This window comes from Pistacia vera, unplaced genomic scaffold (genome assembly GCF_008641045.1).
Source record: "Pistacia vera cultivar Batoury unplaced genomic scaffold, PisVer_v2 Contig433, whole genome shotgun sequence".
Lineage (NCBI taxonomy): Eukaryota > Viridiplantae > Streptophyta > Magnoliopsida > Sapindales > Anacardiaceae > Pistacia > Pistacia vera.
In genome coordinates, this window is record NW_022196261.1 from 344,017 (window position 1) to 363,371 (window position 19,355).

Here is a 19,355-nt window from a genome sequence, read left to right on the forward strand (position 1 = left end):
TAGTAGTGCTTGACAGGTGAACACCACGAAGGTCTGCAGGAGAATTGTGTTGATATCCAGGACTAGAAGAATGTTTCGGTATTGCAGGGATTGAGTAATCACGAAAGCCAGCAAAAGAATTAGTTGGAATCAAATAATTAGAGTTGTTTGGTGTAAGGCTAGAAAAGTTATTGTTGTTTGGTGCATAGTGATTAGCAAATAATGCCTAAGCAGAGTCAACAGATCCTTCAGCTAAACTATATGAGGAGGGAGCTTGTGGAGTGTACATATTAACGTTAACCTGTGTTTGAGGATTATAAGAAGAGGGAACAAAAACCTGAATCAAATCTGTGGTAACATTGTATGGCCGAGTGTCTTGGTTTGCCACATACTTGGCAAATCAACCTTGGCTTAAAGCAACCCTGGCCTTTACCTCTGCCTTTAACCATATTGTTGTTAAATTGCAATACTCCAGCATTGAAAGGTTGTGTATTAGGCAAATAACCAGATCTATTAAAAGTTGTTCCTTGGTAGCTTTTATTCTCAAAATCAACATTACCAATTGCAGGATGTATAATACCAGGAGTAGAAATACTAGTGTTGATATTATTCTGATAGCTATAGCCGAGAGCAGAACTTGGTAGATTTTGTACTGGCACTTTGTGAACATGTGAACTATTAAGTGGATGAGGTGTAGATGAGTTACCACTCCCTTGTTTTGATGCAAAAAGAGTTGAATTAAAGTGCTCATGAAAATTTTTCATAGCATTATGATGTCATTCTAACCTCATTTCATGCTTGTGAAGCATGAATTGAGCTTCTTGAATGCTAGCAGTACTACAATTGTAAGTCAAACTTGCAACCACTGCATCACATTCTGGTCCTAAGCCATCCAATATATATAATAGCAACTCCTCATCTCCAAGATTAACACCACTATCCACTAATTCATCTCCTAGTTCTTTCATCTTAAGCACATATTCATTAACACTCAAGTCACCTTTCTTAGTTGTTTGTAACAGATTTCTAAGATGCAGAGTTCTAGCTTTAGAATAGGATTGAAAATGTAACTCCAAGGTATTCCAAATTTCATATGAACTGGTACACTTAACCACATGTCTAAACATGGACTCAGAAATTGACGATAAAAGCCAGCTTACTAAGAACTGGTTTGTCTTCTTCCAATTAAAGTATTTAGGGATTGGTTCTTTTATCAACTCCTCAAATGCAGTAGATTTCCTAACTTGAAACATAGGTGGACATATGTTCTCACCAATAATGAAACCATCAAGTTCATGAGATGTTAGAGCTAGAAAGATCTAAGATTTCCAGGGACTGTAGTTCCTTTCCACGAGCTTCACTGAAATCCTAGGAAGTGTTGCATGCATAGTTGAATTGTTTGCATTGGCACATCCAGCTTGTTCCATTTTTGACTTCAAAGAGAGATTGGAAGACTCGAGATTCAATTGAGCCATTGATGTTTGTCTACAGCTCTAATACCATGAAGATTCTGGAGCGAACTTGAAAAGAAAATGTAAAACAGTAAAGTGTTCGAGAGAGAAGGAGAACGAGCTAAAGAATTGAAGAACAGAGCAAAATTTTATTAATTGTTTAACTAACTTAAAACAGAACACTACTGCACTTATATAGCAGCTACAAGATGATCAAAACGCCGCCGTTTGACAATTAAGTTCTAATATTTTACAAAGTAGACCCTAGTAATATTAATACAACTTCTAATTGTTACAAAATCACCCTTCTCACTCACTCTCATACTCAATAAGTTGTGTATGAAGCTACATTCTGAGATTGAAACGACCTTGCATGAAAATTAATACTGAAATCATAAGTACATTGCGTACGTGGAGTGAAAGCTTCTTATACATGTCGCTTCAACAGGAAATTAGGGTTTGTAGATATTGTCCTCATATAACATTTGATACGGCTAATACTTGTACACAGAGGTAGACGGGCGGCCATGGCCATATAATAATGGTTTTATAGAGATTAAAATGAATGGAAGTGGGTCAAACGTGAAAGTAGCAATTATAATGTATGTCAATGGGTCCTTGAGATGTACATACTAGTCAATGCATATATGATTTATCCACGTTGTATCATCATCACTTTTGTCCAATCAAAAGTAATTAAACATAATATATATGCAAAATTTAATTAAAATATCCGTGGGATCAGTTGGGATTGACCTTAACAGTTTACTTAAAAGAAGTATGATGCCTTTAGGGTACGTGCATGAAATTATTGACAAAACCAGCTGGACAATTCATAAATCCAAATTTCATTATTATGGCCAAATACATGGCATCCCTCGAGAATGAGTAAATGTTGTGATCATATAGCTACAAAAGGAATTGAAATATATTTTTTAAATGATACGAGTGAATAATGTAATTATTATGTTAGTTGGAACCTTTGATTTGTAAGCTTTGTATTATTCATTTTCACAATGATATCAACAATGAGATTAAACGTTACAATGACTCAAAAAGTTTCAACCAAACTTTTTCAACTTCTTGCGACATAATATTGTCATACAAATCGTTTGAAGATCTATCCAACAATATCAATAGCGTCATCGAATTTGTCATCGACGAACAGTAACTAAAGGCTAGCTGTTGACTTTGTCTACCGTTTTTTATATATTTTAATAATAGAATATATTATCTAACAATTTACAAATAAAACAAAACAAACTTTTATATAAAATTGATTATCTGTGAAGTTAAGTCATAAGTGATTAAAGAAAAAAATTATGGTATTTCGAAACACAACCTTAAACGATGAACATGATTGTGGGAACAATACACTGGGGACCGTAGCTACCTTAAAGTGGAAGCAAAATCACAAGGGATGATTTATAAGAAGCTTTGCTTGAACAAGTCGAAGTCACATTCTATCTCAAACATTTATTATAAACAGTCCACGGCTAATTCACATGCCATAGTTTGAGGGATAAATAATACCAAAACAAAACAAATTGACAAGCTGGATCCTGAGTAATATTTGATGAAGGTTGGTCCCAATTGTTAGAAGAATTATTGAACAAGAAAAACAAAATGACTGCTACCATATTGCTATCAGGTTGGGCCTCTAAATCTCAAGTATTTATCTTAATAGGCTTTGTTTGGTTTAGAAAAGGTGGGCCTATGTCAACTCTTCTACCAAAATAACAAAACATTCCTGATGCTTTTTTAGTGGCTATGGAATCAGTCTGTCTACCTATTCATTTCCGTCCTCAAATATATACATATATATGAGTTGTGGGCAATGTAGCATTCCCCTATAATTTTTTTTTTTTTTTTTTTTTAAGATAAAATTGTGAATTTACCACGTTCTTCTAATAAATGTTTAATTAATTTGGTTTATTTTTTTAATAAGGATCAGCTTCCTTTGGTAGTAATTAGATTTACATATAAAAATTATCTATTGAATTATGTTCTAATGAACCATGTATCATTCTAAATAATTAATTTTCCAATTATTTATTTTCTTGTCCTTCTCCTCTTTGAGAAAATGTAGTAGTTTATGTAATAATAATAAGTTAATAACACATAATGAATATTATAAAAAATTCATCCAAATTTCCATTGGTTGAGAGCGACGACACGTGAAGTGTAATTTGTTTATAAAATTATAGCAATTGAATTGAATGGAGCTATATATATTGATTGCCAGATTATATTATTGAACAATTATAGATATAAATTAAAGCCCATCAAATTTTTTATGTGTCTACTATACATGATCCACGATTGATACATTGTTGAATTTAGTGAAAAAAGTCCTTCTCCCTTAATCATGGTTACTTTACACAACATAACTGGTTTTCTATATGTATTTCATTTTATATGTCTACATACTTATCAATACTACATTTGAATACCATACATTATAAGTACTACTACCATAAAATCTTGCCATTTTCTAGAATCTATCAAGATAGGTTTTATAGAATTGTAAGCCATAATTCTGGCAACCCTAAATTCAATACAAAACGTTTAAAGCACGTGGGAAAATAATTTTCAGCATGTGTGGATTATGATAATTATACACTGCTAATAATAAGAGGCCGCGATACTATATAATATATATGCTCCAAAGATAAATTTCCTATTGAAACTCATTTATTTTCTATTAAAAATCATTATTGATGACTGAAATTATTTTCTATTAAAAATCATAAAAATAAATTTAAAAAAAAAACAAAATACTAGAGAACAGAAACAAAAACAAAGGCGTTTGATGGTAGTGAAAACTATTTTTAATAACTCCAAAGTGCTTTTACTGCTATAAATTAAAAAAAAAAAAAATATCTCTGCAACAGTCAAACTCCATCTACGTATCCTTTTGCCAAATTATACACTCTCACTCTGAAACAAAACAAAACAGCTAAATAGAAAGCAATAAAACCAAACAAACAAAAAACTCAAAACTATCTTATTCTTTTTCTTCACATTACACCCCAAATGAAATGACCATCCTCCGCCATGTCTCTTCCCTCCTCCGACCACTCTTCTTCTTCTTCTTCCTCCTTGTATTGCTCTAAAGATGTTTCTCTCATGGACCTCTCCCCAATTCCTCGCCATCCTTCAACTACAACAATCCCACCTCCACCTCCTTCCGATGAGATTACCGTTTCATCTCTCATGGACTCCGAGCCCCACCACATGCCTCCTGATGATTATCTTCACCGCTGCCGTGACCACTCCCTTCTCGTCACCGCTCGTCAAGACTCCATCAACTGGATCCTCAAGGTAAATTTGATGATATATTTATTGTTTTTTGTTTGTATATGTTTTTAGTTGAATATATTGATGATATTATTTGGCAATGTAGGTGCATGCATACTATCATTTCAGGCCAGTTACGGCGATACTTTCAGTCAACTACTTTGACCGTTTCCTCTCTTCTCATTCTCTCCCGGTAATCCTCCTTTTTTTCTTTCACTTTCCCGAGAAAATGCCATATTAACCGGGAAAATGAAGATGGCACTAACTTACAAAGATATTATTTTTCTTTTCTTTCTTTTTGTTGTTATAGCAAGCAAGTGGGTGGCCGTTTCAGCTGCTGTCAGTTGCGTGCTTGTCTTTAGCGGCGAAAATGGAAGAACCCCTAGTGCCTTTGTTATTGGATCTCCAAATATTCGAACCCAGATTCACATTTGAACCCAAAACCGTTCAAAGAATGGAGCTTCGAGTCATGTCCATTCTTAATTGGAGACTCAACTCCGTCACTCCTTTTCATTTTCTTCATTACTTCATTTCTAAACTACCCTCTTCCTCTTCCACCTCATTTACTCGCGTTTTTTCTTCTTCCTCGGATCTCATTCTCAGGACCACTCGTGGTAATTCTCGACCCGGCCTGAGCCGCTTAATCTCTGTGTTTTGGTTTAACTTTTTTTTTTTTTCAATATTAATATTTAATATTTTAATAGTTGTTGATTTCTTGGGGTTTCCACCGTCTACGATAGCGGCGGCAGCAGTGTTATGCGCAGCCGGTAAAAGTTTAGACCTACCGACGAGTGTTGAAGAGAGAGTAAATAAAGTAGGTTTTTTATGGTTTGACTGTAAATAATAGTTTTGTTGGGGTTTTTATGTAAATACATTAGTTATCTTTTTTTGTGAAGATTTCTGGAGAAAGTAAAGCATAGAAAGCTGTGTAAAATCTCTCAATTGGTGCATTTTTGATAGGAAATGGTAAGAAGCTGTCACCAACTAATGGAGGAGTATTTGATCGACACGTGTCCTTCGGCTCAGTTTAAGGACCGGAGAGCCGAGCTGCAAGCAGCACCGCCAAGCCCCATTGGTGTACTGGATGCTGCTGCTTGTGGGAGTTGCGACACTCGTTCGGAGAATCCCGGCTCAAGTAGCCAAGCGGCGGAAGCCGAGCCATCTGCTAAACGGCTCCGATCCTCTGCCCCGGATGTACAGCAACCGTAGATAAGACCATCACCACCATCACAGCATCACCTCTCATTTAATCTCTAGTGTTTTTATACCTTGTGCTAGAGAGAAACGAACGGCCCCTTTAATTTTTGGATGTCATTTATCTATCGTTGATTATAAGATGAACGAACGGTCGGGATTTCATAACATTTGGGAATGAGGGAATTTTGTTATTTATATGAATATTTTATAAAATATTATCAGATATCATATATATATTTTATAATTTCGAAATTAAGGGGTATTTAATATTCATAATTGGTTTTCTTTTTGAGGGGCTCTTTGGTCAATGTGCCCATTGTTCAATTTCATGATGTCTAAATTATTCCTAAAACACACTTTCAATCATGTATTCAAGAGAACTGATTGGGTCATGTAGTTATAAAACCTAAGTTTTTGTTGACGAAAATACACTTATTAAAGTATATGTTTAATCGAAACAGTGACTGATAGAATCCTTGATGGTATCTTTGAAGAAATCGTTTTTGTGTTGGAAGGTCGATTTTGGGACATTAAATGTGTTGGGCCCTAATGGTCCACTGCTGTTTCGCCACGTATCCGACACAGAGTACGTTCAAGTGGGTCACCGTTCATGTCTGTGGATGTTGAAATCCGTAGATGTCCAGCAAGGAAATAAACGTGCCAATTTAATTTCGTAATATTACCCCTACTTTATACCCGGACTTAGGTCTTAGAGTGAGGTGTTGGAGGAGATTAGTGTAAATTAGGGAATTAGAAGGCTTGGTGTTGGTGCAAAAAGGAAGGATGACGTGGGGATGACGGGTAGTCGCCACGTAAGGAAGAGAGAGTGGGATTTGGAGGGAAAGGGCAGACAGAGAGAGAGGTGAAAAGAATCAGAGCCGTCCAGATGGAAAGCGAATTGATATGTGGTCAAATCACCTAGGAGGTTGTATGGGAACAAAAGATCGAGAGGGAGAGATTTGGTTTGGGTGAAAGGAGAAAACTTTCTTCTCCTTTGCGTGCTCTGGCTCCCACGCCATTTCATTTCCTTTTTTCTCTTCACGACAAAATAGACGAACAGCTGTTTGGATATTACCAACCTGTGTTCCAAACATTTTATTATCATATATTAGAAACTGTATATTAATTAAATATAATTGTTAATATTAATTTTACTGGTGACCCATTTATTTACAATGTCATGAGATGGCACTGTCTGTCTCTCTCCAGTCCACATGTTTTCTAGTGTACGGTTACATCAGATTTCCTCTTTTACAAACTTTAGAATATGTTTACATCAATGTATTTTCCATTCCTTTTACACTACACCTCAACTTCTCATATTTCATTACCTTCCCAGCTCCCATCATCTTCAATTTCTTTTCATATACGACCTCAAACGCCAATTAACCTCTCGGTAATTCTGACTTTGCCCTCATTCTTGATAACACCAGGCCCTACAAATTTTGTGGCTAGGATTTCCTCTATAAATTTTGGTCAATCTGGGTCCCCTTTCCAGCCTGTATGCAAAAAGGTTTTTGTAGGGGTCCAGTTTCTTCACCAAATTTCCTGCGCTGCAGGAACAGGGCAAGCAAAAGTAATGTATATATACATAACATTTAGGTAAGAGTTGGGAGATTTGTGTACATGTGAAACCTGGACTGGGGACAGGGAAATGGGCCCCCATCTAGGCCCCAAAGACAAAGCTAGGCAAATCAGGACCCCACATCACAGCCAACTATTAGTTAGTAATTTGAAAGAAAAAAAAAAGAAGTCAGCCCCTCCACCTGGTATCAGGGATGCAGTAGAAAAAAGAAGTTCTGAGCCTTTTGAGGACAAGTCACTAAGGACGAGAAGAAAGAGCCAATGCATGAGACAAACCAGCATTTACCAACCACCCCACCCTCCATTTTCATCACTCTCTTTTCAGAGAAATTATATAGTGCTTTTCCTATTATACATTTGTTAGGATTCGACGTATTGGTTTTTTTGTGACCGGCCTACTTAGTGCACTTTGACTAATCTTTTAGGTTCTGAGTGAATAACAGAGTAAACCCGTTTGACCATCTCTATTAGCACACGAATGGAATCAAACTTAAACTTTATACTAATATATCAAGAGTCTCTATCGCCTCCACTCAACAACCTAAGGGTGATTGACAAAAAGATGTAGTTGTTAGTCTTGTTTTCTTAAATTATTAGTTTTGCGACAACGATTCAGGCCTTCCGCTCACAATTGGATGTTGCCCACCTAGCTTACAATCCTCCTTCAAATTAACCCTTTAGTAGATGACAAACTTTTACCCATGAAATTATATATATCCAGGAATCTTGTCTTCGAAAAAAAAAAACTGAAATTTGTGATGAGACTTTGATGCCATTTGTTAGGGTAATTAGATGCTTATACAATATTTGTTAGCAGAGACATAACTTTATTTCCTTAAACCATAAGTGCTACTTATTGGTTTGAGATGATCAATCCCTTGGCGGGCTACAACAAGATGTTGGCCCGCCTAGAAACACCATCTTTGTCTTAGTTATCGATTAAAATGGGGTTTTATATATCGATTGATTTCCAATTTAACAGACATTCATTAGTCGTTGCAGGGCATCAATATATGACGTGTTGGATGATGATGTATGTGATGCATTATAAATTTTCCCACCGAGTGAACTGTGTAGCCTGCACGGCCTAATTGGCAAATTCTTTCGTTTGATGATCCACGTGCTAGACTGCTTTCATTATTCTGAATGTGGGCTTGGGGGTTTCAGGTTTTGGTTTGGAGGTATGTGTCTGCCATTCCTAATCTTAGTAGTGCTTTATGCTTGTTTCTTTTTTAAAAGAGCTTTAAATAATAATACATCACCAATACCAACGTCCTTTTGTTTATTTCTTGTTTTTGTTGTGTATGTCACTCACACACATTTTACAGACGACCCTATTGATCAATTAAAAAAATGTGGTTCTATCATTTTCACAATATAAAGTGAATGAGATGCCCTCCACAGTTATCCAGCAACAATTATTAATGAAACTCAAGGACACATACATACCTTCATTACTATTACATCTTACTCAACCATTAATTCATGAATAAGTCCTGGAAAATTAATTGATGAATAAATTCAGATTTAAATCCTCGTCATTTTATGTATGCTACAAGTATATTTAAGAGTCCCATATTATGGTAATTTTTTTTTTTTTGTTTTTTTGATCGAATGTTCAGGCAAGTTTACGTACATCTCAACTAATTTTTCAGGGCTTGAAGTTAATGATCGGATAAGCCTCTAATGGTCGCCCATAAGTAGCCGGGGTAATGAACCAAACCTCTTAATATACACCCAAAAGTCTTAGTTGATCATTCGACTTAACTCTATGGAAAATTTTAAATAAGAGTAAACAACTTTTTCCCAGAAAGGTTTGTTTTAATAACTTTTCCACCCAAAAAGTTTCAAAATACCACTTCTCACCCAACTTTTATTCCATTAATATATAAATATACTTCACTTTCTTAGTCGGCTTTCACTAGTTACTAGGAGCTAAGGTAAAAAATTTTTGTAGAGTGAAGGTCAGTGGCTAATGGTGGTGACCGATTGAATATTTGTCGTCAGAATCAACCGAAATAAGCTAAAAACATAACCTAGTTTGGGTAGCTAGCAATCGGCGGAAATCAGGTGCGGAGTGAGAGGGGTTTGTAGAGAGAGACTAGATGTAAAGGTGGTGAATAGAGAGAATTTTCGACGTCGAGTAGCGGAATCATTTAGGTAGTAACGGATATTAACTTTGGTGGAGAAAGTGGTATTTTGAACTTTATGAGGGAGAAAGTCTCATTAAGGCAAGCCTTGGGTGGGAAAAATCGTTTACTCTTTTTTTAAAGGGTTTAAATTTTTCAGTAGAGTTAGGTCAATGATCAACTAGGACTTTTAGGTATATTACTCAAGAATTCTGAGTTCGATTCATCCCAGCTGGTAATATGAGCAGCTACTAAAGGTTTATCCAGTTGTTAACTTTAAGGCCTTACCTTAGAGATTAGTTGATGTGCACGCAAATGACCCAAACACTTCGTCAACAATTTTTTTTTTTTTTTTTAACCTTTGGTATTTTTGTTGGGTTGAAGTTCTCATAAACACAATATGAATCATTTATTGAGATGATTTGTAGCTTGTTGAGTGGACATGCTCTTAATTTATGTTTCGTCATTACAAACAGTATTAACTTTTTGATCAAACATTATAATCATGATGGGCAGCATGGTGGCCAGAAACTTAAATACGATTTGATAAATTTATGGAAAATCGCTGACTTTTCTTTGGTTTCTTAATTGATCGATGGATTCAAGGGTTATGAGATTAATTATAAACTAGTACAAGATCTTAAAAATGAGTACTTTTGGATTCCCCTCTCTTTGTTACTCAACAAACTTTCAGAATCTACAGCCAATGATAATAATTCAAGGTTTAATTTATAGAGAAAAGAAAGAACTGAAAAACGTTTTATTATTTTATTGAAAACTGATCCATCTTCAGAAATTATTGAAGGTTTTAGCATATTTGTCATATATCATAAGAATAACGGGGTTTTCATTTGTGAGCAAACACACAGGCAAGAAATTGTGAAACATAATAATTACAGGGAAATTGCATTCACTTTCAATGTGAAAATTCATATGCATTATGTCTTTGATTGACCATGACTGGCACCATTACAGCACAATATGAGGACAAAACAAATTCAATTTCAAGAATTTGTTCCCTACATAAAGGGTAATTTTTGTTCATCTGCTTTTTGATGTTACATGCTTCCTAATTATTAGTCCTTTCTTTGCTTAATTTATATTTATTTATAAATCATTTACTTTTATAGTCTTTAATACTCGTAACCAACCAAAATTTATACCAAATCTAGTTATAAACCCTTTGGAAGTAGGATGTAATAATAAATTTCCTCTTATTCTTGTCATTGTACTACTAACAATTTACTAATATAAGTTCAATTTTTTTACCAAATTGTCTTTCTACCATTTATTTTAATACATAAAACTTAACAACTTCCTTCTTGCATTGTGCTCCTCCAAAAGCACACACCAGAATAAGAGGTAAAATTTATTATAGTAACCGATCAAACGGTCGAATACTACCCCATAAACTGAAAATTCATAACCCCAATTGCTATTGGAATCCCATTTGTTGACCTGTACATGTTTGAACAACCTCTATTAATCTCGTCTTTTTTTTAATAAGAATCAATACGATTTTTATAAGGTTCCTCTTCGAAATGAAATTCAATCGGATCTAGAGAGACCATGTTGTCATCCATCGGATCCCAAGTACCTGGATCAATCGAAAGTTCGATTCTATTTGAACTACTCATTTTCAAATGATATCTACGTTGTTCACAAATATTCATTTTTTACTTCAATGATTTGTATTCTCTCTTAATCCTTAGAGATTTAATGTTATTTAGTTTTAAATAAGTCATTTGGCTTTAGCATATATGATTGCTTTCTTCTCGTCCGTTGGACTAACTCTATAAAAATGCTGCAAATAATCACCAACAACCACCTTTTCGAAACCATCCTCTTCCATGGCATCATCTTCTTGGTTGGGCTTGGGCTCGGGCTCGATCTCGACCCGTGATGGTGGGTTATAGAACAAAGCAACAGAGAATCTCTCCACATCCATTTGGGTCACAACTCTATGCCATGGGCTTTTTAACCGTCCATTACTCATGATTTCAAGCAGATCTCCCACATTGACCAGCAACGTATGACTGGGCCACGGCAGGGTGAGCCATTGTTTGTCCTTGAGAATTTGCAGACCCCCAGTGGCTTCAAATTGGATCAATAGAGTGAGGACACTCCCATCAGTGTGAGGAGTCAGGCCCAAAGTGAGATCTGGCCTTGGACATGGTGGGTAGTAATTAACTCTAACATTCATCTCACTGTTTTCTGGATTTAAATATTTCAGAAAAGCGTTTCTTTCTAGAGAAAAGGCCTCTGCTAGTGCTTCAAGTAACTCGTCCATTACGTTTCTTGCTTGCTTCACATATTTCTCTATCACTTCCCTGCAATTCACAGTATCATAAAAACTAAAATAGTGAAAATATGTGATAAAATATATGAACAAGAAGTAAATGTTAGTATATTTAGAAAGTAACATCCAAATTAGTGGGAACTTGTATATTTTATTAATTGATTTGATTAGTGATAAATGATGAGTAATTATATAAAAATAAAAACTATGTCCGTTTAAGCACTTATATATATATAATTGATTTGATTAGTGATAAATGATGAATAATTATATAAAAATAAAAACTATGTCCGTTTAAGCACTTATATATATATATCAAGTGTCTGAACTAATTAACACGTACTTCAATTAATTCTTGAAAATCCATTGAACACCTTAGAAACATATAAATCTTTCATCGCCTGGCCTTGTAACAAAACATCGAACCCAGGTCTCTAGGGTGAAAGCCAGGCTTCTCTCCGTTGGACTCAATTTTTTTGTTAATTTATGCACTTAATTCTCTATCTTCATTTCTGGCCCTATATTTGTGCATTTTTATCCTCATTAAAAAAAAAAAAAAAAAAAAAATTGCATGAAACTTAATTTGGATCGATCTCTCATTTGATAAACATTATATTTTGTTTCATCGCATAATGTAGATCAAATTAAGACTCATTTTAACTATATTTTGTTATCAAATGTAATTTCAAATTATTTAAAATATTGTTTCGAAAAAACATGTTGAACACATTTTATTTTCAATAGTTTAAATAAATTTATAAATAACAGACCCTTTCCCTTTCAGGAGATTATTTTTGTTGGATGAACAGTAAACCTTGTCTAGATTGTAGATGAATCTATGAGAATCTAGAACCAGGTAGAAGATTTGGTGGGCTGAACGTGGCTTCAATGTTGGCATAATAAAATTGCAAGGATAAAGTTATAATACTTTTGCTTCATGATTTTTAATGCTACTACGTACAAGTTATGATTCTTTAACAGTAAAGATTTGTCAGATGATTTTAGAATAAAATCAGTATTACATTAGTTTATATACCTGAATGAGCTATGAAAAAGGAGAAGAAACGTACTTGAAATTGGGTGGGTTTTGAGGCCAAACATTGAGACCTTCATCTCCTCCGACGGGAGCTGCTTTCATAGTCAAACGATCAATCCAATCCAACGGCTCATCTTCTGACTTAACAAAATTCCGGCCATAACCCATATTATCAATGCTGGCATACGATCCAACACTCCTTTTTTTATCTTCAAACGACAGCCCAAAAAATCCCTTTACAACATCCTTCACACTCTGCAAATCACTCCAACTTATGCCATGTTCCGTAATTAAAAACAAACCCCATTCTCTAGCACCGCTGGCTAGCTTTCCCAGCTCTTGGGCTCGACCCTCGGGCTCGGACCCAGCCCGTAACTTAGCCACGTTTATTAGTGGAATAGTTTTTGGGAGGGATGGCTCAACAGGGTGTTGTGTGTTGTTCGCCCTTATGAACCTCTTGGGCAAGTGGTTGAGCCCTTGTCGTGCGAGTTCTTGAACCACTGGGACTTTCGAAGTTCTTGGGTTACCTTCTGGGTCTGTGAAACTGGCTTCATGGAAGTACCCCTCATGATTTTCCATGGATCTCAGAGTGTGCAAAAATTGCTGAAAGAATAGTAGAGATATGTTGGACAAAACAGTGTCACAAATTAAGTATTAGATAAGAAAGGTTGCGGTTCGGGCCGGCGATGTGTAAGTGGATTATTTGGGTGGTCCTTTGAAGTCCAATCCAAGTGGGACAAGTTAACGGGCGGGATATTGACCCATAATCCCCCACCCTCGAACTCAATTATTGATAAACAACAAAATTGAAATTATATGCAAAGTATTTGATAATGTTGTAAGAGTTGCAATTGGTTAACCCCAAAATATTTGACTATGATCCAAGAATTGAAACCAATAAGGTGACATTATCCAACATATAAAATCTCTAAGTATAAGAAATATTGGAGTGATTTAAAGCATAAACTATCTCTCTTAAAATATATATTTTTTAACTTATCTTCCATAATATATAAAATCATACTTCACTTTTCTAGTCGGCTTTCACTGAGTTACTAGGAGCTAAGGTAAAAGAATTTTTGTAGAGTGAAGGTCATGGACTAAATGGTGGTGACCGATTGAATATTTGTCGTCAATCAACCGAAATAAGCTAAACATAAACCAGTTTGCGGTAGCTAGCAATCGGCGAGAAATCAGGTGCGGAGTGAGAGGTTTCGTAGAGAGGACTAGATTTAAAGGTGGTGATAAGAGAATTTTCGACGTCGGAGTAGGCTGGAATCACTTTAGTTAGTAACGGATATTAACTTGGGTGGGAAAGTGGTATTTTGAAACTTTATGATGAAAAGGTCTCATTAAGCAGCCTTGGGTGGAAAAATTCGTTTACTCTTATTTTAAAGGGTTTAAATTTTTCATTAGAGTTAGGTCAATGATCAACAGGACTTTTAGGTATATTATCAAGAATTCTGAGTTCGATTCATCCCAGCTGGTAATATGAGCAGTCTAACTAGGTTTATCCAGTTTTAACTTTAAGGCCTTAACCCTTAGAGATTAGTTGATGTGCACGCAAATGACCCGAACACTTCGGTCAACAATTTTTTTTTTTTTTTTTAACCATAATTTGGTATTTTTGTTGGGTTGAAGTTCTTCATAAACACAATAAAATGAATCATTTATTGAGATGATTTTGCTTGTTGAGTGGACATGGCTCTTAATTTATGTTATCGTCATAACAAACAGATATAACTTTTTGATCAAACATTATTTATATTCGAATGGGCACAGTTGTGGTGCCAGAAACTTAAATCGATTTGTAAATTTATGGAAAATCGCTGACTTTTCTTTTGTGTTTCTTAATTGATCGTATGGATTCAAGGGTTATGAGATTATTAAACTGTACAAGATCTTAAAAATGAAGTACTTTTGGATTCACTCTCTTTTTGTTACTCAACAAACTTTCAGAATCTACAGCCATATTGATAATGATTCAAGGTTTAATTTATAATGGAGAAGAAAGAACTGAAAAACGTTTTATTATTTTTTGAAAACTGATCCATCTTCAGAAATTATTGAAGTTTTTACATATTTGTCATATTATCATATAATACGGGTTTTCATTTGTGAGCAAACACAAGGCAAGAACAAGTTGTGAAACATAATATTACAGGGAAATTGCATTCACATTTCATGTGAAAATTCATTAATGCATTATGTCTTTGATTGACCTGATGCCATGTACAGCACAATTGAGGACAAAACAATTCATTTCAAGAATTTGTTCCCTACATAAAAGGGTAATTTTTGTTCATCTACTATCTTTTTGATGTTACATGCTTCCTAATTATTAGTCCTTTCTTTGCTTATTTTATATTATTTTATAATTCATTTACTTTTATAGTCTTTAATACTCGTACACAACCAAAATTATACCAATCTAGTTATATAACCCTTTGGAAGTATGATGTATAATAAATTTCCTCTTATTTCTTGTCATTGTAAACTAATACACTTTACTAATATAAGTTCAATTTTTTTTACCAAATTGTCTTTCTACCATTTATTTAATACATAAAACTTAACAAACTTCCTTCTTGCATGTGCTCCTCCAAAAGCACACACCAGAATAAGAGGTAAAAATTATTAAGTATACTCGATCAAACGGGTCGAATACTACCCCCCTAAACTGAAAATTCATAACCCCAATTGCTATTGAATCCCATTTAGTTGACCTGTACATGTTTGAACAACCTCTATTAATCTCGTCTTTTTTTATAAGAATCAATACGATTTTTATAAGGTTCCTCTTCGAATGAAATTCAATCGATCTAGAGAGCCATGTTGTCATCCTCGGATCGCCAAGTACCTGGATCATCGAAAGTTCATTCTATTTGAACTACTCATTTTCAATGATATCCACGTTGTTCACAAATATTCATTTTTTACTTCAGATTTGTATTCTCTCTGAATCCTTTGAGATTAATGTTATTTAGTTTTAAATAAGTCATTTGGCTTTAGCATATTGATTGCTTTCTTCTCCTCCGTTGGACTAACTCTATAAAATATCTGCAAATAACACCAACACCACCTTTTTATTACCAACCTGTGTTCCAAACATTTTTATCATAATAGTATATTAGAAACTGTATTATTAATTAAATATAATTGTTAATATTAATTTTACTGAGTGACCCATTTATTTACAATGTCATGAGATGGTCACTGTCTGGTCTCTCTCCCAGTCCCAGACATGTTTTCTAGTGTACGGTTACATCAGATTTCCTCTTTTACAAACTTTAGAATATGTTTACATCAATGTAGTTTCCATTCCTTTTTACACTACACTCAACTTCTCATATTTCATTACCTTCCCAGCTCCCATCATCTTCAATTTCTTTTCATATACGACCTCAAACGCCAATTAAACTCTCGGTAATTCTGACTTTGCCCTCATTCTTGATAACACCAGGCCCTACAAATTTTGTGGCTAGGATTTCCTCTATAAATTTTGGTCAATCTGGGTCCCCTTTCCAGCCTGTATGCAAAAAGGTTTTTGTAGGGGTCCAGTTTCTTCACCAAATTTCCTGCGCTGCAGGAACAGGGCAAAGCAAAAGTAATGTATATATACATAACATTTAGGTAAGAGTTGGGAGATTTGTGTACATGTGAAACCTGGACTGGGGACAGGGAAATGGGCCCCCATCTAGGCCCACAAAGACAAAGGCTAGGCAAATCAGGACCCCACATCACAGCCAACTAATTAAGTTAGTAATTTGAAGAAAAAAAAAAAGAAGTCAGCCCCTCCACCTGGTATCATGGATGCAGTAAGAAAAAAGAGTTCTGAGCCTTTTGAGGACAAAGTCACTAAGGACTGAGAAGAAAGAGCCAATGCATGAGACAAACCAGCATTTAACAACCACCCACCCTCCATTTTCATTCACTCTCTTTTCAGAGAAATTATATAGTGCTTTTCCTATATATCATTTGTTAGGATTCGACGTTATTGGTTTTTTTGTGACCGGCCTAACTTATGTGCACTTTGACTAATCTTTTAGGGTTCTGAAGTGAATAACAGAGTAAACCCGTTAGTGACCATCTCTATTAGCAACCGAATGGAATCAAACTTAAAACTTTATACTAATATATCCAAGAGTCTCTATCGCCTCACTCAACCACCTAAGGGTGATTGACAAAAAGATGTAGTTGTTAGTCTTGTTTTCTTAAATTATTAGTTTTGCGACAACGATTCAAGGCCTTCCGTCACAATTGGATGTTGCCCACCTAGCTTACAATCCTCCTTCAACATTAACCCTTATAGTTAGATGACAAATCCTTTAGCCATTGAAATTAGTTATATTCAGGGAATCTTGTCTTCGAGAAAAAAAAAAACTGAAATTTGTGATGAGACTTTGATGCCATTTGTTAGGGTAATTAGATGCTTATACAATAATTGTTAGCAGAGACATAACTTTATTTCCTTGAACCATAAGTGCTACTTATTGGTTTGAGATGAGTCAATCCCTTGGCGTCGGCTACAACAAGATGTTGGCCCGCCTAGGAAACACCATCTTTGTCTTAGTTATCGATTAAAATGGGGTTTTATATATCGATTGATTTCACAATTTAACAGACATTCATTAATTAGTCGTATGCAGGGCATCAATATATTGACGTGTTGGATGTATGATGTATGTGATGCATTATAAATTTTCCCACCGAGTGAAACTGTGTAGCCTGCAATGCCTAATTGGCAAATTCTGTCGTTTGATGATCCACGTGCTAGACTGCTTTCATTATTCTTGAATGTGGGCTTGGGGGTTTCAGGTTTTGGTTTGGAGGTATGTGTCATGCCATTCCTAATCTTAGTAGTGCTTTATGCTTGTTTCTTTTTTAAAAAGAGCTTTAAATAATATATACATCACCAATACCAACGTCCTTTTGTTTATTTCTTGTTTTTGTTGTGTATGTCACTCACACACATTTTACAGACGACCCTATTGATCAATTAAAAAAAATGGATGGTTCTATCATTTTCACAATATAAAGTGAATGAGATGCCCTCCACAGTTATCCAGCAACAATTATTAATGAAACTCAAGGACCACCATACATACCTTCATTACTATTACATCTTACTCAACCATTAATTCATGAATAAGTCCTGGAAAATTAATTGATGAATAAATTCAGATTTAAATTCCTCGTCATTTTATGTATGCTACAAGTAATATTTTAAAGAGTCCCATATTATGGTAAATTTTTTTTTTGTTTTGTTTTTGGTTGATCGGGAATGTTCAGGCAAGTTTACGTACATCTCAACTAATTTTTCAGGGCTTTGAAGTTAATGATCGGATAAGCCTCTAATGGTCGCCCATATTAGTAGCCGGGGTGAATTGAACTCAAAACCTCTTAGATAATACACCCAAAAGTCTTAGTTGATCATTCAGCTTAACTCTATTAGAAAATTTTAAAATAAGAGTAAACAACTTTTTCCCAGATAAGGTTTGTTTTAATAACACTTTTCCACCCAAAAAGTTTCAAAATACCACTTCTCACCCAACATTTATATTCCATTAATATATAAAATATACTTCACTTTCTTAGTCGGCTTTCACTGAGTTACTAGGAGCTAAGGTAAAAGAATTTTTGTAGAGTGAAGGTCAGTGGACTAAATGGTGGTGACCGATTGAATATTTGTCGTCAGAATCAACCGGAAATAAGCTAAAAACATAAAACCCTAGTTTTGCGGTAGCTAGCAATCGGCGAGAAATCAGGTGCCGGAGTGAGAGGGGTTTCGTAGAGAGGAGACTAGAGGTTCAAAGGTGGTGACAGAGAGAATTTTCGACGTCGGAGTAGGCCGGAATCAACTTTAGGTAGTAACGGATATTAACTTTGGGTGGGAAAGTGGTATTTTGAAACTTTATGAGTGAGAAAGTCTCATTAAGGCAAGCCTTGGGTGGGAAAAATTCGTTTACTCTTATTTTTAAAGGGTTTAAATTTTTCAGTAGAGTTAGGTCAAGTGATCAACTAGGACTTTTAGGTATATTACTCAAGAAATTCTGAGTTCGATTCATCCCGACTGGTAATATGAGCAGTCACTAAAGGTTTATCCAGTTATTAACTTTAAGGCCTTAACCCTTAGAAGATTAGTTGAGGTGTCGCACGGAAATTGACCCGAACACTTTCAGTCAACAATTTTTTTTTTTTTTTTTTTAACCATAATTTGGTATTTTTGTTGGGTTGAAGTTCTTCATAAACACAATAAAATGAATCATTTATTGAGAGTGATTTGTAGCTTGTTGAGTGGACATGGCTCTTAATTTATGGTTATCCGTCATTAACAAACAGATATAACTTTTTGATCAAACATTATTTATATCATGAAT

At 34.9% G+C, this 19,355-nt stretch overlaps 2 protein-coding genes across 3 annotated transcripts; one reads left to right on the top strand and one right to left on the bottom strand.

Annotated features, from left to right (window-relative positions):
• Positions 1 to 4,408: 4,408 nt before the first annotated feature.
• LOC116143901 (cyclin-D4-1-like) lies at positions 4,409 to 6,130 on the top strand. 2 transcript variants are annotated; one of them, XM_031429350.1, is made up of 5 exons: positions 4,409 to 4,754; positions 4,837 to 4,923; positions 5,041 to 5,344; positions 5,435 to 5,544; positions 5,691 to 6,130. In XM_031429350.1, the coding sequence occupies exons 1-5, from the start codon at positions 4,488 to 4,490 to the stop codon at positions 5,937 to 5,939; spliced, it is 1,017 nt and encodes a 338-aa protein (XP_031285210.1). In that variant the 5' UTR covers positions 4,409 to 4,487; the 3' UTR covers positions 5,940 to 6,130. The 2 variants fall into 2 exon arrangements, with proteins under 2 accessions (XP_031285210.1, XP_031285211.1); XM_031429351.1 differs by having other exon boundaries at positions 5,471 to 5,544.
• A 5,146-nt stretch (positions 6,131 to 11,276) lies between these two features.
• Positions 11,277 to 13,655, bottom strand: LOC116143855 (putative inactive flavonol synthase 2). Its single transcript, XM_031429304.1, has 2 exons — positions 13,010 to 13,655; positions 11,277 to 11,970 (listed from the first exon to the last, which is right to left on the bottom strand). The coding sequence occupies exons 1-2, from the start codon at positions 13,552 to 13,554 to the stop codon at positions 11,382 to 11,384; spliced, it is 1,134 nt and encodes a 377-aa protein (XP_031285164.1). The 5' UTR covers positions 13,555 to 13,655; the 3' UTR covers positions 11,277 to 11,381.
• Between the last annotated feature and the right edge of the window lie 5,700 nt (positions 13,656 to 19,355).